Genomic DNA, 23,602 nt, shown 5'->3' on the forward strand with positions numbered 1-23,602 from the left:
AAAGAACAATAATTTCCCCCCCTTTTATATGCAAACTAATAACATTTATGTCGGAGCTGTAACCTGGACTAAAAACCTTATTTACATCCCAGAATCCATGTCTACGCTTAATCCTGAAGCACCGAAATGACGGCACCAACAGGTACGTTCAATAATGATAATGGAAGACATTCCACAAAGATAAAACAGTTCATTCACTACATGAGGCATATTAAGGGTTTTTTTTTAAAAAAATTATTCATGAAATATAACTCCAATTCCGTTGAAGGGAATGCTCCATTAAGTGGCTGAATAATCAGGAAACACACGAAACGCAAATTTAAAACGGACCGTTAAATGCCAAAACATTGTTGGCCTAATTTGTAAGCACATCACTCCGCTACTTCGCGGTAGCAACGGCTTCAATACTGTCATGATTTTTTTAAATTCTCATGTAGTTACATATAGTTCAGCCACCACCGTCTTATAGAGCTGTGTAATGAAGATTCTTTATCATAAAAAACAAGCAAAAAAAGAAAAGAAAAAACATATTTTTTGGCGCTGCACCACCTAGTGGTAAATAATATTAATTGTTTATACGTGGAATTTTTTTTTAACTTAATTGTTGCGTCGTGTTAGACGTTGAACTAAAATGCTCTGTAATGTATGCTATCCCAACATTTAAGAATAATAATACAAGTGTATGTGTATGAATAACAAGGAATACTGAATCAGAAGCATACATTTGAATTTGTGTTGGGGTGGTGTGTCACTCAGCAGGATATGGCTGTGTCTGCAATCGGAAGGTTACCAGTTCGAATCTTGTCCTCAGAAAAGCAGCCACCCTTGCACAAGGTCCTTAACATCCTGAAAAATGCTCCAGGGTTGCTCTCACCTCTGTATGTTATGTCTTAAAAAGGAGATCGAGATAGAGCATGCAGAATCAAACACATGCCATTGAACTTGTTCTCATACCATTATACAAATGGTAAATAAAGCTTTTAATTAAAAAAATGAAACAATTCAATAATAACACAATAATAATTATAATAAATAAAACCAGTCAGGTATAGATATTTTTTTTTTTTACTTTTATTGAACACAGGTATTTCTGACAGAATGCAAAGTCAAAATGTTTTCGGTTAGTACTCAGTATTTACACCAGTGACAGTGGAAAGAGAGGGTGGTACCAATGTTTCACTTAGTAAAAATCTGTATATAAGAGAGAAGGCCCCAAAGCAGGGAATGCTGGGTAGGAATGACAATGGAGGATTCTGGGAAAGTGACACAGCCTTTTGTAGAGGGTCAAGGCCTGTAACTCACAAAATGCACAGATTAATGAGACCAATTTGCTACCAAAACCCTTTTGGTTTTACTATCAGAGAAGGTTCAACCGCCCTAAAGTTTGCTCCAATGCAACAGGCTTCATTCTATAAGTTCCCTCATGGCACAATATACTGACTGAAAGATTCATGTAAACTCACAAAGAACTTGGTCCCACATTTATGTCTGTTGAGTGAAAAAAGTCAATAACCACAGCAGCCTCCACCAAACATCAAAGAAACATCAGTCTTGCTTCTTTTGTTATCCTTTCATACGTGAGTGTCAGATGAGTTCCCCCCCCCACCCCCCCCCCCACTTTATTGTGAATGACATACATCCGTAGAGTAAAAGCACTTGATGCCAATTATGTAAAAATGTTCTGAACGGACAAGAGTATACAGAACACTTAATTAGCATACAACAAAGAAAGCCTTCATGAGTTCAGATTCCATGAACTGCAGTTCGAACTCAGCCTCAACACCAACGTTATAAATCTAGACCCAGAATTCAGTCTGTGTACTTATGCATGCTTGTTCAAATAATAACACAATATTTGTCTTTTTTTTGGTGTTTTTATATATTTTCTTAAGTTTGGATCACTTGCATTTCTCTTGAAACTTTCCTGCACATCTTGCCTGATGTATCGAACTGATGCGATGAGGGTCAAAGTCAGTGACCCCTCATGTTCAATTTTGCAGGCTGTTAATTTAAGGCTGGGATGAAGTTGCTCCCTCTGCCCTCTACAGACCCTGCTGCTTAACAGTGCTCCTGTTTTTTTGTAATGTTTTACTTTCTTTGTTTGTTTGCATAATGTATAGGCGTACTTCAAGCAGTGCGCACACCTCCGCTCTGTAATGAAAAATGCCTCGGTCATCATCCACTGAGCCTGTTATATGCAGAAAGACATTGAGCCACGTGACATAACTGCTACTTACTCATTTACTCTCGTTTTTTTTTTCTCTCTCCCAGGATTCGATCTCATGAACGAGTAACGGCGCCGACTGACATCTCCGTGGGCCTTGGCGCTGAGTGACAGCGGCTGGCAGTGGGCGGGGATAGGGGAGACCCAGACTTCAGCCCATCTAAGCTTCCTCTCTGTTGCAGACGCGAAACGCAGAACCACGATGAACTTTTTCCGAAGGCTTCTCCCTTTTTATCGTCTGTCATTTTTTCATAGACCCATTTCGTCTCCAACTATCCGCTATTCCGTTCACAACCAAACTATGCAATTTTTTTTTATTATTCTATGACAAAGAACACATTTTTTTTTTTTATTCACACTAGAATATTCACGCATTCACAGTGCACAAGCTTGCAGTCTAAAAGAATGAAAAACATCCTGTACAAAAGAAGGTCTGACTGGGCATTTTGTGTTTCCACCTCCACACCAGAGCACTATGGCTTAAATAATGAATTTGTTCAGGCATTTCTGCTCTTCACTATGCCTAAAGACAGGTTAATAACCTTCTAAGCGCATTACTTCTTTCCTATGCCTAACTTCTCTTTGTATTCACACTTCTGAAGAGGGGGTCAAATCGAAGATACTGACTTTAGATCACCGATGTTAAACACCTCAGGATATAAAGCGAACAAATTTGGTCCATCTTAGCCATTCTGAGGTTTCTCCATGCTTGGTAAACAACTGGAGACTGGTTCCAGATGACTGTTCCTTGATGTGTGATGTGCTCAACCACAGCACTGTGGAGGAGGTGCTACTCTGGGGTCCCACCCACCTCTCCCCATTGGCTAATGGGTCACCATTCCTCACTTTTGTGCTGGCCAATAGCACATCACTGTCCCTTCTCTCCCCACACACACTATTCTGAGGAACAGGTTAATTTTCTTGGTTTATGGGGGGGAAATACAAGATAACCAATCGGCGTGGAGCAGGTTTTCCTACAACTGCCTGTATGAATTCGTCTTTTGGTACCGCAACCAGACTGCCAAACTCAAACTCTTTTAAACTGCGTCAGAATGCTATGCCTTCACTTGTATTTTCATGTTTGCATTAAATCAAGCCGTGTTCAAAAAGGGGAAGAAAGATTAAAGGTGTATAAACATCTGAAAAGAAAAAAAAGGAAAAATATGGAATACGGAAACCTCTTTTGGCCAAGCAAGCATGCTAATTCTATACTATATCCCTCAAAATAATGACGATTAAAAAAATATATAACATAAAAGGCAGTTATTTTTGCACATAATCTTTTAACACAAGAGAACATTAAAACAACTCATTAGCAGTGAAAATAACTGTGGCGATACAGCACATAATAGAACAGACATAATTAGAAATAGTGTGTGTGCACAACATAAAGGCATCGTTATCGGATAAAGCTAAATTTCCTCTCGGTAATCTACTCTGACGGACTGAGATGTTGTTCCACTTGAGAGAGATTACTCACACAATTTCCCCAAAAGAGTGCCCTTGAAGTTCAATTTTGGTTCCCTCCAATAAATCAAGATAGAACTTAAATACAAGATCTTGCTTTTTTTTTTGCTCTGAATGGTAAAACGTACGTTGAAAACAAAACGCAAAACAAAATAAAAATGAACTTGGGGGGGGGGAGAAGCATGTACACAAGATCGTATTCCATTCTACAGATCTACAAACTCGTCGCTTGTTCTGAAAATTCATAAAAGACACTGAAGAAAGAAACCATTTGTAATCTCATTTCAATGTTGTGGTGTGACGTCTTGAAGAGCCGTGACTGACGTGTTCCAGTTGGGCTTGATCATGCTTTGACCTCATCCCCGTTTGTTTGAGCGGCTTCGTTAGGGTCCGTCTTCACTTCCGACGGGGTTTTCTTAACATCTGTCTCCTCTGGTTTGCTTTTGCCGTCTGCTGGGGCCATCTTCCTGTGGGGAGAGACAGGCGCAGAAGCAGAATGGAGTGAGGAATCCCTCGAGGAAAAGCAGAACATCCTCTTTCTTCAGCGCGAGACATCAGACTTGCAGTACTGAGCACATTTCTGAATCTGGGCAATGAAACTTTCCGTAGGGTAGCTATCTGTCACAGCTAAATGTGACTTCAACATCCGTTACTATTGTGCAGAGAGGAAATGGACAGGTAGGGGTATGAACAGGTGGAGAAGAGGTACGGCGTGAAACGGCATGCAGATGAGGAACAACCCAACCTGGGGAAGAATAACATGATCATGGAGGATGAGACCCAGGAGGAGAGCACAATCCCAGTTAGCAGGTCCCAGTTGGGACCGCATCTGCTGCTAGATGTACTGGATAAGGCTGCACCGACTACCAGAGTTAAGATTGCCTGGTCTAATTCATTCAGCCCCCCACAGCAAAATGCACTTTGCACATTCCCCCCATTTTCTGCCACTCCGGCTGCACCGCTGCCAAGAGCAAACCATTTGAGGAACCACTGTGAGTTTGGCCTCAGGATAAGTTGGATAAAAAATTCTGGGAATAATTTAAGAGTCACAATGCACATGATATCGGAATACTGATTGGGACCCTCTCAGAGGAGGCGGAATAATCCAGTCTTTCTCAGCAGCTTTGCTTTGACTACTGAGACCGCCGCTGGGCCGAAGACTCTGTCAGTACTTGTAAAGGGGGGGGGGGGGAGTAAAAACATGGGGTGCACCTGGACCCAGGGAGCATTTCAGAGAGCAATGAACCTAGAAAGTGCCTTGTATGTGTATCAGGCACAAGATCTGAGTTGTGGATTTAGCAACAGGGTCTCGCCATTTCTGCGTCACTCCAAACTCCGCGGGGCTTTTGACGCTGCTGTCGGAACAGCCCGTCGCACGTCACTGGCCTGTGTGGATGATGCCTCCACTCGGCAAGCCGGTGAGTCCCGTTGTCTCATGGGTACTGGAGCGGACGGGCAGCCCCCCCTGAGTGTGGGCATGGCTCCCACTGTACCAAACAAGGCGGGTGCCGCCGCCGAGACAGCACTGTGCACGCCGCCCACGGATTAACTCAGCGTTTTCTGCGAGACACATATTCCGGGTGATGCTGTACCTTGGGCCTTGTATAAACAAAGCCGTTCCACCGTGTCATGAGAGAAGGCTGAAAAATCCTACCCAGCTTAGGTTCTCAGCAGTAAACAGGCCGCAGAGTGCGTGCAGGAACACAATCCAGACAGCCTAAGGAAAACTGCGAAAATTCACATGGTGCTAGAGGATTACCAAGGTTTATAGGACAGTTGTTGAGTGAAGAAAGCGGGACACCTTACCCTGAGTTCGCCAGAATTACCACGAGGGGGGAATGTTGCAGCCGAGCAATCTAACGACGCCATCGCCATTGTCTGACGCAAAGATGGATGGCTGCAGGCCTGACTCAGATTTGCTTTGATTATTATCAGTTGATGAGATTATGTGACTCGCTGTCTGTGAACTTCCCACAGTATGTGTGTGAGTATGTGCGCTATGGTGGACTGGAGCCCTGTTCAGGGTGTCCCTCGTCTTGCTCCCTGTGCATCCTGGGATAGCTTGGGATACCTGTACTCGATTTGCAGTCATAGAATTTGCATAAAGGCAGGGATGGGTGTACAAAAGGCATAATTAAACATATATACCTTTTCATTAACTGAATAAAATCAGTGAAATAAAATGTCACTGCAGACTATCAACAAATTAGGCATCTTCGAGATTTTCAAGAAAGAAGCATTTGTCATTGTTTAAAAGCGTTTGCTAATAGAAAGCCAAATGTTTATGTACAAACCCAGTTGATGCTGGGCACGTCACTGACAGACTGGGAGGATCTGGCACCCAGTGCTGTCACAGCTGAGATTGTATCAGGCATAAGTTTAGACACTTTAGACACTATAACGCCGGAAAAGATCTTCGACGGAAATCGAACATGAAACTGTCAAATGCACTATGGATGAATTTGAGTCTGTAACTGCAAGTAATGTTTTAGGCAGGAACTGGAAATGTTCCTGCCGTTAAGTTCAAGACGGGTCATCAGCCAGATCCTGGATCCCTCACCAGATCGGGAAGCAGCAGCTGGGTGATTGGATGCAGTCACATCAGATGGCTAAATCAAGAGCATAAATCATTTTCGTAAAGCCTGCTGAATATGAGATGCATCAGAAGGAGGCAGGGAAGTAGGGATGGTGCGGACGAGGGTGTGCAACGTGGCATCCTGTGATGACTGAATAGATTCCCTCTCCTGGTTATTTTCGAGCAGACTCCAGCGTTCCAGTTTCCGGAACTTGTGAGGCAATGTGAGCCGGGAGAGGTGGAGAGAAAGCGATGCTCCCTGAGTTCTTGTAAGGTGTGAGGTGCCTGGTGAATATTTTACAGCTGCCTTCAGAAACCATTGGAGATGCATCGGTATCCAGCAACTTTCCGAATCTACCCCAGCATTAGATGCTGAAGGGGCAATGGAAAGCAGGACTTTTGGGATGTGATTTTGTCTTGGGGAAGATGCAACTCAAAGGCTCTGAAATATTGAAGAAGCTTCCTTCTTCTCCCGCCGTTGGGCAAGAGTCATGGTGTGTTTTTAATCTCGACTCCCTCGGACTCACCGCCCTTCTGCAGCCTTTTCAAGTCAGTTCTGTTCTAGACTATCAGCTCTGAATTTATATACACTTAAAAAATAATGATAAAATGAAAAGGTTGGGGGGGAAAACCGTGGAAGAGGCTCCTGGAAATCTGATCTGTTCAATCTGCAATCAGTCCTGGAGGCCATTTCTGGGGGCCACCAGGGAATCCACTCCCATCTGAAGGAATGTCACGGCTAAACTGATTTAATATGGTCCTGTTCCGTATTTAACCAGGCTTGGACTTTGTTTCTTGGTTTGGTTTGTGGGGAAACACAGCACAATGACAGAGGCTCCCTGGAGATTTACATTTGAGTATCCAAGCAAATAGAACGAGGTAGGAGGCGTGCTAGGCAAACAAAAAGCGGGTCAGAACTGGTGCGTTAAGCTGAAACAACCCTAACACAATGCTAAACATAGTTTCCTCCTCATGAAGGAATGCTTACCCTGCCTCCATCTATAAAGCCGCCTTATTCCATAATAGCACTCCGTCTTCTCTTTCTCCTTTTTGTTTAATCATGTCTATTTACTTGCAATGAAATTGTTTTTAAACAACTAAGTGTGCACTTCTGGTTTCAATTTGCTCGGTGAAATTGTGAGGCAGCCTGACTCAGGTACTCAGCGATGTTAAATTCGAACGACTTGGGAACTAGAATTTATTTAATGGGATTAATTCATCATGTCAATTGATTGACCTCCGGGCTAATGGTTCATCCCTGGTCAATTACAGCGAAACGGGATCTTTAAAAAAAAAACAAAAAAAAAAACAATAAACAACCCATGAATCTCAGTGAAACACTTTGTCTGCTGATACACCTGCACCCAAGACCCTGTTTAAATCAGGCCATGAGGAAACTTTAGCGTTTGAAAGTATAGCAGCCACATGGAAGACACTCATCATGATTAGCGTCTTGTCAAATCAGGATAAGCAGGGAACATACCCCGGAAGACCAGCGTACTAGGATGAGCAGGGTATCACACCCTGGAAGACCAGCATACTAGGACGAGCAGGGAACATACCCTGGAAGACCAGCGTACTAGGATGAGCAGGGTATCACACCCTGGAAGACCAGCATACTAGGATGAGCAGGGTATCACACCCTGGAAGACCAGCATACTAGGATGAGCAGGGAACATACCCTGGAAGACTAGGATACCAAGATGTGCAGGGAACATACCCTGTCAGAGAAGGGCATCAAGATCGCCAGGGAACATGTCTTGGAAAAATAGGACATCACGATGGGTAGGGAATGTCCATTCCCCTACATCTACAGGCAATTCAGAGCCATAAGACTATGCGGTCTAACCGTTTCCTTCAGTTCCTTCCTGATGGGGTCCCATCTATGCCTGGTCCTCACCAGTGTTCATGAGGGAAATGGGGAGGGCTGAGCTACAGCAGAGCGACTGGTGCGGTGCTCGTTATAAAGTGGTAGGATTAGTGTGAGAGCATGCATGTGGCAGGACAGGAAACACACAGATGTCACACACACACGGGTTAGACACACAGAGGAGACGTAAAGGAAGCCATACTCGTCCAGGGCTGCTGCGGGGACGGCGCTGGAGTCTGCAGGGGGCCCGGGGGGCTTGCCCAGAGCATCAAACACATCCTTGGCAAGGTCAGTATCTGAGGGCTGGAGGGGTCCTCCGTCTATCTGAAAGTCTTGGTGCTGAGGGGGCTTGACGGCATTGTCGGGGGCGGTGGCGTTCGGGACTGGCACTGGGGGGCTTTTCGGATCACTACGTGGCGGCTCGCTCCCAGGGGGCTTTGGGGCTTCAGCTTTGGTAGGCTGTGTGGTGGGGGCGGGGCTGGGTTCAGATGCAGGGGTGTGGTTGCTCACGGCGTCGGCAGTTTCCGTGCCACCGGTCGCCTTGGTTACAGGGGCGTCGCTCAGGTCGACCAGGGGGGCCACCTTGGGGGCGGCTTCGGAGGGGGGTGGCAGTGGGTGGGGCGGGAGCGGCCGTGCTAGACTTGGGGGTACTGGATTGGGGGACTGGGGGGGCGGCTTTGGCGTCGGCAGCAGGGGGCGCTGCGGCGGTGCTGGAGGTGAGCGTGGTGGACTCACTAGCGGGGCTGTTCTGAGTCGTGACAGAGTCAGAGTTAGTGGTGACAGAAGGGAGCAGGTCCACCACTGTGGCAGTGGTGTCAGCTGCCAGCCTGCAGGAACAGGGCAGAAGAGAGAGAGACACGATGTAGAGCCAGTGAGAGCGAGGGAGAGAAGGAGGGATAGAGAGAGAGAGAGAAGGGTGGGGGGGCCAGAGCGTGACATGCTGTTACAGAAGCACCACCCACAGGAAGATCCCCCCAGTTAGCAGAATTAGAGGAGTTAACAGAGGAGCAGTAAACAGAGCAGTAGAAGGTAGATTACATTTATGCAAATGCCGTGCTGACAGAAACCCACTGCGGGGCTTCAAATCACAAAAAAAAAAAAAAATCCAATTTCCCTCTAGTCGTTGGAAAACCAAGCAGAATAAACCTCAGTGCCGCGAGGAAACATGAAAACATGCTGCTCCGAGTCCACATGGACACGCACTTCTTGTTTCCCAGGCCATGGGCAGGAGTGAGAGAGCGGAGGAGGCGCTGCAGTCCAACTGCAGGCGACGGGACCAGCTTGGCGTTTTCCCGCGCCAGTGACCCACGGCCCACGTCTACTACCCATAATTCAATGGCCTCCATTTCACAGTAGCTAACCATAGCCATAATCCCAACTGCCCGATCTGAAATTGCTTACAGAATATACTACACACATAAAAATATAATATTGAAATGAACCATTGGTGAAATTCACACGTGCTCACAATTTAATTACTGCTCATTATTATTCCAGCTTGGGTATAAATGGCTCCTCTGAGTGCGTAATGCCGATTTGTAGAAACAAGGCTGAATGCTGGCGATACAAACCGCTGCCTTCCACACTGAAGCAACCAATCGCAGAATTATTCTCTCTGCCAATGGGCTATTTTAAACAGAAGTCACACTCGGGGTGGGCGACTTACTCAGGTTCCGTCAGGGGTGTGGTCTCGTTGGGCTCCACCTGGCCCCCTCCTTCGTGGTTGGGTGTGCGCTCCTCCTCGGTCCTCACCTCCACGATGGGCTCCTTTGACTCGTCCTTCCTGCGAAGGGAGTGGCAAAGTCATTTCGGTAAGCCTCCATCCATGGCCAGGTGCCCGTCGTGTGATGCTGGGAGTGTGGCACTGCAGATGTGATGTCAGAATGTGGGTTTACCCCTTGTCGTTTTGGGTACAGTGAGTGGGTTAGAGCTACGCTGATGAGTATCCCTACACTCCTAAGCCAAGATCTGCGGTGTGAAGCTGTGTGCTGAGAGAACACCAGTGCTTCTTAGCACCGAAAGCTGTAGCTTCACATTCAGAGGTTTAGTTGACAACTTCATCCAGAAGCAAATTGTACTTTCAGTTTTTTTTTTTCCTCAAGAGACTCAGGTTTAGTAGCTTAGCACAAGGGATGTGAAACAGTGACCTTCACATCAGGAGCACACATCCTTCACCCTCCGTAGCATTTCCCCACAGTCTCCATTTAGTACTTTCCAAACGGGAGCAGGAACCCTTCTGCTGCGCGTGTTTGCCAAACTCTGGAGAAGCTGACCGAGGCCCACTCACGTAAAAGCAGCCTTCCCCTCCTCAATGTCCTTGTTCTTGGAGCCGGGGCCCGGTTTGCCGCAGAAGTTCACGGCGATGCACATGAGCAGGCCGCACTTGTTGAGGAAGTAGCACGTGATGTCTACAGCCACCAGCAGCAGCAGGAAGATGACGACGAGGATGCCCACGATGGCGCCTGTGCTCATGCTGGAGCCGTTGACCATGGGGTCTTCAGGACGAGGGGGAAGGGAGCGACACAGAGGACAGCATCGAGTGGGTTACAAAGAACAGCCAGCAGGCATCAAGAGGAGTCCCACAAAACATCACACTCGAATTCATTACTCAAGCAGAACAATCGAGTCTAAAAAGCACTTCGCTGGAGATCATTTTACCTTTTTCACACCAAGATCATCCTGGAGAGAAAATCTTTGCAGAAAACTGATTTTTAATCAAATCACAAATTACAATTGTTACGTTATGGGTCTTTTTTTTTTCGTTAAGCAGAAAAAAAAATGTGTATTTAAAAAGTTTACTTGCCTCAACAATACTTGACTGGTGGAGTACAAAATACATCAAAAATAATACAAAACAAAGGTTTATTTTTTTTGGGGCAGACAAAAATGCAACATACTTACCAGGAATAAACAAGTTCATATTCATGAGAATATTATAATTGCTACTTGTGCTCTATTTGTAACTAATGCACGACTAGTTTCTCTTTCATTAGTTCTGCGACCAAAATTTTAGTAAATGCCTAAGACACAAATGAAAAAGCAACTAGAACATAAACGTTATAAACGGAAAAAGAGAAAACAAAAGGCCAGACAGAGATGAGTCCATTCCACTCATTATACAATGTAATTTCCTGTCGAATCAACCTGAACTTTCGTTGTATTACATTTATGTTAATATTTCACTCTGGGCTTTAGCTGTGACTCTTCAAATAGCCCCTGAATTTCAGTAAGAGCTGCTGAAATGGGACAATGCAGAAACACCGTATGTCCAGGTTCATTTGACTGACAATTACTCATAACACAAAACACACAAGTGCTACAAACTTTGGTGATTCTCAAATTTTAATGTCACAGGTTAGATGACAACTTTGTTATGCTCCGTACTTCAATTGATTTTTTCCATGTCAAACTTCAAACTAAGGTGATGTTAAAAAGGACATCTAAAAGGTATTTCATTCGTTATTCTTTCCTCTAAGACTACACAGGTTCTTAGCAAAAACCTTGCTTTGGAATTTCTTCTTAGTCCTGGGAGGTCTGGCGTATCGTAGCAACGTATCAAATGCATATAATTGTACAGAAAGGAACCAAAAGAACATTTTAGCAAATACAAAGAGCACAAGCGCATGAAATTACACGTTTTTACACACATAATACATGGATGACAGGAAGACCTTGATTAAAATTCAGTATCGGTTCCACCTCTTTTGTGCAGTTTCACCTGATGCAATATCTTTAGCGCGAGGATCTATGCGCAAATACGGTGTAACGCTCACTGGGGGCTTGTGTAATCTAATTTTATTATAAGAGGCAGCCTGTACAATATAATGAAGAAATCTAGACCGACAGAATGGAGGTACAAAGTCTTGCCAGCGTACAAAAAAACTAGTGTCCTTGTCCCCGTCTGGGGAAGTTGAGACTCGATTTATGAGGGAGCTCATTGTCAAGGGGACAGCCAAGCTGAAGGAACGGGCCCTTAACTGTTACCTGATCTGTAGCTACTGAGGTCTAAGCCCCATCCCCGGGACAGAAGGTGCTAATATGCCTGGCTGCGTAAGACTGGGTCGCGATGGGTGGCGGCGGCAGTGGTGCTTGGAAAAAGGTGTTTTCCAAAGCAATGTTGGACAGGAGTGAAAAAAAGCAGCCTGAGTGGATGTGAGTTAGACGCTGCCAAACAAACCTGTCAGATTATAATGAGAACATCAAGCTTCCTGTAGTAACGTCCCTGTCAACTGCTCGACAGGAAGTGACAAGCAAGTGCTGCGAACCAGGGATCTGTAGCAAGCAACTGGCTACTCATTAAGGCATATTTTAACACCCTTAACAAACTTCACTTTTTAGTTTCTTACAATGCTCTGATCTCCTGTATGGTTTCAGAGATGAACGATGACAGTTTCGCCCCCAGGCCCGCATGCATGCAGGCACGTAACGTCAAAGTACAGTCTGGCTCTCTTTAAGCCATCGTGTCCTGCCCTCCTAAGCCCTTTTTCTCTACCCCGTGGGGCCCCAAACAGTCCACATCAGCTCTAGGGATCTTCCAGAGGAACATGCACTCCTGTCCGGAGCCTTACGGGCATTTGTGTGCGCCGCGCTTCACCTTGTGGAGCAAATATCCGAAAGCAGAGTAACAGGGGCGCTCGCGGTGTCAGCATCGCCTTCAAACCGCATCAGGGCTTCCGGCGTGACATTTTTAAAATCTGCTGACAGCAGCCAGATCGCAGAGAGCAGGACTGTAACACTCTCAGAACTGTCACAGATGAAAAATAGTTTTATCTTAGCTCTAGGTTCTACTCTCCCTTTACATTGAAAAGCACCAGTTTTAACTATCTTTTTTCATCTCCAGGAAGCATGAATAATATTCTGAAATATGGTCTGAAACAGGCATAATTTCAGTATCATTTTTGTCGTTATGGTTATTAATCAGTATATTAAATTTTGAAATTTTTACAAAAACAACATACTTTTTTTTTTTACCCTTGTCACTCCTTCATCTGCCACCTAAAGCAGGTACTATCAGCGGGAAACAGCGGAGAGCACACTGGGGCTCCTACATCCATCGTCTTATGTCGAGTTGTTTCTCTCTGACACTGTTTTTTGGTCGGGCCTTCGGCAGGTGAGCCGCACCCTGGCCGACGGGAGTCGAGTCACGACGGGAACGTCATGGATATGTTCGCAAAAAACACGGCCACCCGCATGAAAGAACCTCCGGACAATAGGCCGGTAACCACGGCACCATTGCGTGGATACGCTCCTTGCTCATGTAACGAGCTTGTCGCATTTTTCACCGTAAATGTTATTCACAGTACGCCATGTCTGTCTCAGGAAGGTGCCCTTTTCCCCATTCGAGTCGAGCAGTTTTCCCACACGCTGCTCCTCTCCTGATTCCAATTTCCATTCCGTATAATCAGAAAAGCAGCTGACTGGTGAAATGGTACAGAGTACGGAGGCACTGGAAGCCGTGTCGGACACTGGGGTGTCATGTGACACAAAGTGCATTTCAATAAAAGAAAAACCCAAATTTGAACTCAAATGATTTAATTGGCACATGCAAAGTTGGGGGGGGTTCGGTGCAGCTCTACTCCTTACCTTCGGAGCCAATTAAAAACAAAGATGGGGGTGGGAACCACATGGTATGGTGGGGGGGGGGCGGTTAGGGGGCATTCCAATTGGGTGGTAGCTCGTGCAGTCTAAAATATTCATACACCCAATTCCTGTGTGCGCCCCCCACAGCACACCGGCTCACCACAAAATCAGCAGGAAAGCAAGAATCGAGAGGGGGGGGGCCAGGTTGCTTTCAACGCTTACATTTCACAGAATGAGCGGTAAATACACACTTGCTTTCACGCACCTGCACTTCAGAGTTGGAAACTCACAGTTACTATTTTGTCCAAAAGAAAAAAAAAAAAAAACACATCACTATATTATTATGGTTCCTTAAAACCCACAATATTTACTTCATGAGATCATAGCATAGGTACAAAAATCATGTTACAGGGTGTCGTCAAATTACAATATTCACTTTTCGGCATGTATCCCTTTTGTTAGACAGTCAAAGCATTTAGCGTAGAACACATCATTTTTAAGCGAAAAATGAAGGGAGCAAAGGAAGACAGATTAGTGTAGGAAAGAAAACAACCTATAACAATTATATACATTTGTCACAACATAATTAGTATCCTCTCTCGCGGCGCTGAAGACTACAGTCCGGTTTTCATGCTTTAGCACGTTAGCACTGTAGCTAGCAGAGAGCCATGGGAAGAGGACATGGAATCGAGAACCTTTAACGCGTGTCAGTCTCCTGTAGACGTAAGACCCGTCCGTTTGGGGTCGCACAGCGCCTGTGCTCTTCCTCAGATCGTCAAATGATCAGACTGATTATATTCCAACAAATTAGTACCGAGAGTCTTTTCTAGCTGTGGGGGGAGGAGGGGCTGCAGCTTTGTTTACAGGGGATTTTAAAACGGCAACTAAAAAAAAAAATTAAATAAACATCCAGAACGATTAGGGACCAAGCACGCTACCTCCACCATTTCCACAGAAATTCATATTGCTTTTTTTTTCACTTTTGCACTGGGATCGAAGGTATAAAAGCAAACGGCCCGCCAGGATGTGAGAGGGCAGATTTTTCTCCTCCTGGCAGGGGGCGGGGGGGGCAGAGACGGTTTATAAGAGCAGGAGCGCAGTCAGAGTGGAGAGAGTGAGTGAGAGGAGGGTGTAGGACACAGAGGAGCAACCCAGGGTGGCTGGGATCACGAACGGGACACGACACAGACAGATCACGCGTGAAGGGGAGCCACAGTCAAGGGACAGGAAGCATGTTTTTGTGTGTGTGTGTGTGTGTGTGTGTGCGTGCGCGCGCCCGAGTGTTTTTCACACATAAAATCAATGTAAACATAAAAAAGGAAATAGTGTGCATGGCAATGAGATGGTCCAGTAGTTTCCACGATCCCAGAGGAAGGGAGGAGGGGTGGGGGAAAAACGGGAAGAAACAAGGGAAGAGGGAGAGAGAGAGAGAGAGAGAAAGAGAGAAAGATAGAAAAATAGGTCAAAAATACCGAAACGTAAGCTTTAAAGGTAAATCGAAAGCAAACCAAAAAGGGAAAGAGGGATTCAGGCAAGTTAGAGAAAATAAAAACCCAAACGGTCTTCAATGAGAGCGTAAGGAGAAGCAACGTAAAATAAGCAGAGCGGGTTAGGGGTGCCGGTGATGAGGCCAGGGTAGCAGGCTGAGATGGAGAGGTCCGGAACAGTCAACGATGCCGGATTATGGTAAATATGCACAGGATGACACTCAACAGCAAAGCAGGACAAGTTCCCTGGCAGATCAGCCAGCATTTACGCTCATCCTTTAGTCAGTGTAACTCCAATATAGGCCACTTTAGAAAACGCTAAAGATACAAAGTATCTGGATAATTAAATCAAACACCCAAACGTGGTGAAAAGTAAGATCAGATCAATTAAAGTTGAGAACTTTGTGGCTCTTCACATATCTAAATGATGTTTGTTGTTCTCAGCTATACACAGCAGGGAATCATGCCCAGGAAAAACACACAAAAAGGTGGTTAAGGTGTAATCTCTGCAGCGATGATATGGTGTGTGAGTAGACAGATGGAGAGGTGAACTTCTGCCACTAAGAAATGCATCTAATTAATTGCCTATTTTTGAGAAAAGCTTTTTTTAGTTACCTTAGCTGGGGAGATTTGGATTGGACAGTACGCCTGCCATGTCTTCTAGACCAGTTTAAATGATTACCGATGCTCTATTCTTGCTGTGGGATCTAATCCCCCCCCCCCCACCCCAGTTGTTCATATTTTGCGAGTTGATTTCTCCAAATCCTAGACTTCCTTCACTTTGTATTCAGAAACTCACATTTTTTTTTTACATAGAAAACGTTTGCTTTTCGAAGTAACTGGTGTGGTAAAGAAAGTACATTAAGCGCATGTCAAAGGCAAAATAATGACAATATTAATACACACATTGCGTGTCGGCATCTGTGTTCCACCTCAAACGATGCCGCTGGACAGAAAGTCGATAATAAAACTATGTTGTTGTTTTTTTGGATCGTCTTTGCAGATGTTGCAGACGAGTTGTAACAGATGTAACAGCGAAAGCCAGCGTTGTGGAATGGGGGGGGGGGGGCTGTGCAGTCGGGTGGGTGACCCTTCCCCCCCCCACTCTGCTGTTTAGGGATATTCAGCGATCCAAACCTCCCGCTGCTATGGGGGTGGCCTAAGCGTGCCAGGGGGGGCGTTATCTCCGTGCCATGCGGCGCTGGATGCGTTATAAAGCTAAGTTTCAGTAAAAGCGCCGGTGTGTTAGGCCCCGTTTCCAAGCATTGACATGCAGGACCGAGCAGCTGCAACCCCACCAATGCTGTAAAGGGGAGGGGTGTTCAAGGCTCCGGCTGCAGCCGGGCACCAGGCAACCTTGAACTCAAGGAAGCGGGGGTGGGGGTTCGGGCTTGATCAGTCAGTGGGGAGGCAGCACAATTGCAAGATGCAAACGTTCATGGGAACAGCACTGCCAACGGGACAGAGGGCGACAGGCTCGTCATACCAGGGGAAGGGGATCTAGGGTGGGGGGAGGGGCAACCCCGGCTTGGCCAGTGACTGCCTGCCACCATGGAGGAACAGGACTCACTGGAGCTGTTAAGTGGTGTCGGGCTGTGAGGAGCACCGAGCCAGAGCACCCCCCACCCACCTCCCTCCCTGACAGTGGAGTCTTAACCGGCACACTTGTTTTGACTTCCCAGTAAAGACGGGAACCTATAAGAGCATCAGCGCCCCACTAGCGTGGTGATTGTAGCTCACCCAGCCTAAACCCAGCTAGTCTGATGCTTTAAGTACATTGATTAGCATCAGATTTAGCGCGACACGATTGTGGACTGTTTTTGGTTAGTGCAACAGGCTAGCCGTTCTGGAGCTGAGCCCGGTTAGCCTGTCGGAGGGGGCGCGGCTGGGCGCCGAGGTCCGTTGGCAGTGCTGATACTCGCGTTGCGGGGGACAGTGTGGGTAGGGCGGGGGGAGGCTGTGGGGCGGCTGGTACCTGGAATGGCCGTGGGCTCAGCTAAGGTGCGGAAGCTGAAGGTGCCGGCCTTGGACTTGCCCTGCTGGTTCTCCGCCACCACGTGCACCTCATACTCCGTGTTCCAGTCCAGGCCACTCAGCACCACATGTTCGCTGTTGCTGGGCAGGCGGATTTCTGGCTTCCAGTCGGACACGTGCTTCTGCGGGCGGGGCAGTGCAGAGGACAGGGCGCTCACTGGCTAGTCATTACCCTCACTATCGGTGGCACTTGGGGCCGATCAGTTTCCATGGTTACCAAGATGCGGTACTTAACGCAAACCCAACAAAGACGAAAGTGCTTCTCAGTGCAGAAAAACAAACATCATGCAACATCCTTTCAATAAAACAGGATATTATATACTGTATTTAAAATCTATTGAAGTTAGCAAACATTGCACTTGCTACTTATCGGCCATATTGAATACCTCTACTGTGACATAGCCCATTCTAAAGGTTGCCCCCCATACTGTCGGCCATACTGATTACCCCTGTTGTAAAATAGCCCGTTCCGAAGCACGACCCTTATACTCACAGCCTTGTATCTAACTAGGTAGTGCTTGATAGGTGACCCCCCATCATCCTGCTTGATCCAGTTGACCTTGAGAACATTGCCCGTTGACTGCAGCTTGCCCTCCAGTTTGGGGGGGTTGGGCTCTCCTGAGAACACAGGGGGGCGGAGGAGGGAGTCAAAATGTCACCATGCCATTTATGGGCCATGTTTTCCTCCTCCTTCCCACAGCTGTCCTTTGCTTGCTGCACAATCCAGCTCACCTTCTCTCCAATTAACTTTTTAATGAAAAGCATAAATAAAAACAGGCACAAGACAAGGGCTGCCGATACTATATTTAATCACTTACTAAATACATTAGGCTTGTCTCTTTCGGCTGCTTTTAATAAGCTAACTGGGTGCCTAACTCATTAAGGGCAATCAGCCTTTCCGATGGGACATATTCGTCTTCCGTCAGCTGCCGATCACACAGCGGGCCAGCAGCCACGACCCGGAGTGCGGAGAGGACGCACGGACATGGCGTCCATTCCACGCAGACCTCATTATCGATTCTAGCAAAACTAAATGACAGGACAACACGCTAATTAGCTCCAGCATGTTGCCTGGACATGCTACACTGTAATGTTTAATTATGTTATCAAGGGCAAGCGAGGGGGGGGGGGGGGGAGGCGGTCGTGTTAGCTGTTAAGAGCATTTGCAGCTACATGGAGAATTAGCACAACAATTAGTTACGCATGGAGAGGTGATTGTCACGGACTCTCCGCCCCGGCTGCCCTTTCAGGTCGACCGCTCACCCTCTTCTCCTGAACCTACGTCACCGAGGATCCTGGAAGCAGCCTGCTCCGGTAAATCTCACGATTTATCGAGGGCCAGAACCTGAGGCCTTTATCCGGCTTATATCCTCTCACGCACTGTATATCACTGGCGCACAACCGCTTAACATACACAACGATAAAAATAAAGCATTCATTTTGAACAAATCCAAATCCAAAAGGATTCTTTCTCTGTGGCAACACCGGGAGCCACGCCCTATTTCACTCCTAATCTTCTTCCTGTCTGTAAATGTGGACTTGGGAAAAAAAAAAGGTAGCATTAAAAAAAAAAAAAAAAAACTCCATATAGAGGTTAGTGAAGAAAATCTGATTAGGAATTAGCCGTGTGACCTTGAAGCATCGATTTCAACACGTCGCGCAGAATGACACAAGCGTTAAGCTGTTTTATCTGATTCCAGTGGGCTGATGGATTTAACACTGCAGGAAAGTCCATTCGCAATAAGGACTACAACACTGCTGGAATGTAAATAAAAGGGTTAGTGGCAAAGAACACAGTTCAGCAGCACAGCAAACAGACACAAATATACAAATGTAAAGTTATATATTATATATAATACCAGTACATTATGCTCCAGTATGGCCACCCCATTCTCAGTGATGTGAAGGTTACCAAGATGCTAAGAAGGAAGCGCTAATCAAAACATGCACTAACATGCAACATCCTCAGCTCAGTATGCGATTGCTTTTGGCTTATTTTGCATCTCCTTGTTTCGAAATTCTAGCAAAGGTCTGCTTTCGGTGCTGGCGATGGAGTCACATTTGTACCTAACTTTTGAGGCTAAATATTATCTTGCTTTACTGAATGTAGCCAAAAGCCGCGCACATCAAAAGAGTTGCACGTTCGCTGGCGCTGTCACGGTTTGTTACATTTATTCGATTTCCATCCAACCATCTTCCATAATGTCTCATCCCGTACGGGGTCATGCTGAGCCTGCAGCTTATCCCAGGAAGCGAAGAACACAAGATAGGGGACACCTTGCATGATAATTAGTTTCATTCAATAAAAATGAATGCATTTATTGGATTGCTTTTAGAATTTAAAAAATACCGGTGTCGGACCATTTAGCAAGAGAGCGATATGGTTGCAACGTTACACAAACGCTGAAAACCGGTAGGTAAAAATGGGACTCCTGACCAGGCCTGATCGTGCAGACCAGAGGCTATTTTTGTCCCTATTTACAGATAATAGCAACACACATTTAAGGTTAGGCACACGCAAGACAAAAAACAGAGAACTAACGTGCAAAAGGGAGAGAAGGTAGAGAGGGGCAGACAGATAAATCAGAGGAAGCGAAAGGTATGTGCATGCGGTACAGCTGCATGAACTTCGCTGTCAGTCTGAGTCTCGCGGAGCCACGTCGCTCAGGAATGCTTCAGCACTTCATTAGCAGCAACAGTTCAGTGACTATATATGGAAGAATGTGGCAGTAAACGAATGGGAAATAAGATGAACATCTGCAACGGGGGTTTTGCTCCGTGGATTCATGTGATGGGATTCAGCCATTACTTTGGTTTTGTAGAAGGCACATCGGTTCCGTTGATGCGTGGGGCCTGCGCTCCACGGTTCCGCTTCAGATCGAGTGCTAATGGCTCTTTAGCAGCAAGGCTTTTGTGCTTAAATTACGGAGCAAGATAAAAAAAAATAAGCTGATCTGGTTGCACGTTTTACGGCAACGGTAGTAAAGCTTAATTAATAATAGTGCATATAAAATGGGAATTATGACATGGTTCCTTGAAATCCTTGAATTACTTGATGTGGTACCAAATTATAGCTAATGTAAACTATTCACAAGAATCTGTGTTTGGATAATTTGATCTTTTCTTAAAAATATCCTGGCAGCTATCTATTCGGAAGACCTAACATTCTCAGATCTTACAGCATCATGCAGTTGCCAACAATGGAAGATAATCTCCAGCTTAAAGCAAAATGATGGTATCAGAAGGTCATTTTTACTTGAGTTTGGATATGGAATGGTTTGTTAACAAGGTTAACAAAAAAATGTAGAAAAAAGTTTGTTAAACACAAAAGAATAATGGCGTATATGGTTATAAATGTTTTATGCTTTTCTGAACGAATTGGACCAATCAGAACAAAGAGTTTACCTTCTGTTCACCAGCGTAGACGACATCATCAGCACCATGCAAGAGCCACATGACAAAGTCACATGATATGCACGCACATGATTGGTTGAAAGGAAAGTGGAGGAGGTCACATGGAAAATACAAAAGAAATAAAAAATTGATGTAAACATGAGCAAAGAACAAAACAACAAGACAGTTAAAGACCAACTTGTACAAACTACACAAACAACTAAAAAGTAACCACAACATAAACATTTTTAAGACACTGAATACATAAAAATATGGACAGCAAGATAGATTCATGAAGCAGAAGGACCATATTTTTTTTTTTTTAACAATTCACAAAACATTCAGAAGCTTTTTAGGTCTTACTCCATCATTAGACATCTAAGTTATGAGTTACTATAGTGACGAGAGATGGAATGCACCAACTCCAAAGCTTGTGCTAGCTTTGTGGATTGTTTTCATATGGGAGTTTTTATCGGGAATGACAGCTGAACGCTCCCTTCACTTCATGAATCTACTGCAGCGATACAGCATTTCTAGAAACTTTTACAATCATACTTTTGTTACACACCGAACACAAAATACAGCCAAAAAGTCTGTTTAGCATCACATTTGTCACCATGAGTTAAGGTAAATGTCCCCAAGCAGAGTGAATAAGGAGGGATGGGAGGGTGGACACGCTGCAGAATTTTTAATACTGATGACAAAACAGATCCGATAACTGAGGAGCTGAGCGTGGTACGTGGACCGTACCTGCAAAAATGCCTTATGTAGACAAGTTAGTCGCAGGAGATGCGGTGGAGCACAGAGTAAGCAATGTTCTCATAACACCCAACGTCAGAGCAGAGTGGATGGGGCACCGCACAGGCAAAATGCTCCACAGCTCGGGCAGCTTCTGAAATTCGGGATGCTGCAACCTTACCCATAAGGTCGTAGGCCTCTCGACCACAGAAATCCTTAACCTGGCCCTCATATTGAGAGAGGGTGACGTGAATGTCCGTGTTTGGCAGCGGGGCGAGGGAAGGGACCCTTGGCAGAGGTGGGTGATAAATGGGTCTAGGGGCCAGAGGTCGGCCTGTTTGCTGAGGCGTAACGCCATAGCGTAGAATGCGAAACGCACAGCATACTTACCCGCATTCCCCTGTAAGGAAGAAAAAATCATACACGCAGCCCATCTGTTTAGTTCCACAGCTGATATGGTTACATTTCGCAGCCGCAGTCAGATTCACATTTTGCATTATGCATACAGACACCTCCATGGTCAGATTAGACAGGAATTAATCTGCTTTTCCTGCAATGCAAACATCCTTCCTGGCCATGGTTACACTCTGCCTCACCTTTGTTCTGTATCTGACATTTCCACCTAAACAAAAAATAAATAAATAAAAACACCACAGCAAATGGAACAAAAACAATCCCTTCATTTGTGAAATGCGGATTTGCCTATCAGGCCTACAAAATCATTAGCAGCTGTCCTTTGTTTCTGACATTTGGAAAGGTTGTTCCATCATCCGCCTTTTGTCTGGCTGCCTGAGAATTACTCGCAGGACAGCTTGTCTTTTGCTCGTCTGCCATCTCTAATTGCCGGTGACGTGCACAAAGTCGTCTGGGGAGTGGGTATGTTGAACATCGGGCTATGAGGACGGTGCAATGGGCCAAAACGCACATAAGGGCCACGCTGGCCTACTGTAAAAGTAGTGAGGAGTTTTACAGATCAGACTAAGGATATCCGTGGAAATGTGTGCATATGTGAATTCCTCGGTATCAGCCGTGTCTCTCAACCAGTTACCAAACTCTTTTTACCGATTACTATTTCTTTTCCTTGGTGATATACATTTTACCCAAAGACAAACTGTAAAATGGACAACGAGACAGATCAGATAAGCATCAATCCGGTATCGCCTGACCCTACCAATTGAAGCTAGTTATTTCATTTGAGGACAACAAATGCAAATGCAAACTGTTTTCCAACAACGAAACTGCAGGACAACGGTCACTCTATCATCAACATAAACGTAGAATGTAATGATTTCCACTGGGGACATGAAACAGCTAAATTCTACTTGCAAATTCACCAAAACCTGCTGCTTCTCCATTTCGTTGTCAGGGCATTCGAGAAAGCTTTCATCATTCACGCCTAAGGGGAAACATATAACGAACGACAGTCGCGAAGGAGAAACTGTCATGAAAATTCCCATCCGTCATATTTACATTTGCATGCTGAGAAGCTGTCTGCTCCTTAAGCTACAGGTTACGACTGCTACGGCGTTGCGGTGAATACCCAAACCACTCGTCGTAATGGGCGTGATATCTCCCGTGGTGCACGGTGCCTTGGGATTTGTAAACTGCTACGCTCTGTCCTCCACAGAGACAGAACGGCTTTAAGCCAAGTCCTGACCAGCTGCAGACTGACTGCACTTACTGAAGATGCATCGCGGGATTAAGCTTCCGCGACTCTCCGAGGATCAGCAATGATAGACGGCTTGTTAATTAGCCGAATTTATATGCGCTGCCGCATCAAGCTGCGCTTCCTTTAGGCCCGGTGAATATACCTCAGTGGCAAACACTGCCTGGGAAGACCTCTGCTAGCATTAGCTTCCACCACTGCTCGCCGCATGGCCGTCTGACATTTTCACACTGTCCGAACATCACCTGGAATCGTGAATTGGCTCCTTATGAGCGATCGGTGGTGCTCGCTGTGGTTACCAGTGGAATAGGTGGGACCTCACTGATGGGTCTTAAAACCAACAAGCCCCGAAGGATTGTTAGGAGAGATAAGCAGGAGTAGCGTTCAAGAGCACGATAACCTACGTTGTATGTAACATGCATGAAAGAGATCTCTCTTTTTTTGTTTTTGGGGAGGGGGGGGGGGGGGGGGGTGCCAGGCAGTAAGTGAGAGAAGCTTTCAGACATTTCAGTTAACATCAAGGTGCCGCCTCACCTCTAAGTAATTGATCACATGCAGTCTGTTAAAA

The 23,602-nt window shown here is 45.7% G+C and overlaps 1 protein-coding gene across 1 annotated transcript in view; it reads right to left on the reverse strand.

The window, feature by feature from the left end:
• Positions 1-1,053: 1,053 nt before the first annotated feature.
• Positions 1,054-23,602, reverse strand: part of ncam1a (neural cell adhesion molecule 1a) — a 70,952-nt gene continuing 48,403 nt past the window's right edge. The window contains 7 exon segments of the mRNA XM_048983888.1: positions 1,054-4,158; positions 8,339-8,730; positions 8,732-8,963; positions 9,803-9,919; positions 10,424-10,631; positions 17,179-17,359; positions 17,731-17,855. Coding sequence (XP_048839845.1) covers positions 4,035-4,158; positions 8,339-8,730; positions 8,732-8,963; positions 9,803-9,919; positions 10,424-10,631; positions 17,179-17,359; positions 17,731-17,855 — 1,379 coding nt within the window. The 3' untranslated portion in view covers positions 1,054-4,034.

This window comes from Brienomyrus brachyistius, chromosome 18 (assembly GCF_023856365.1).
Source record: "Brienomyrus brachyistius isolate T26 chromosome 18, BBRACH_0.4, whole genome shotgun sequence".
In the NCBI taxonomy this organism is placed as follows: domain Eukaryota; kingdom Metazoa; phylum Chordata; class Actinopteri; order Osteoglossiformes; family Mormyridae; genus Brienomyrus; species Brienomyrus brachyistius.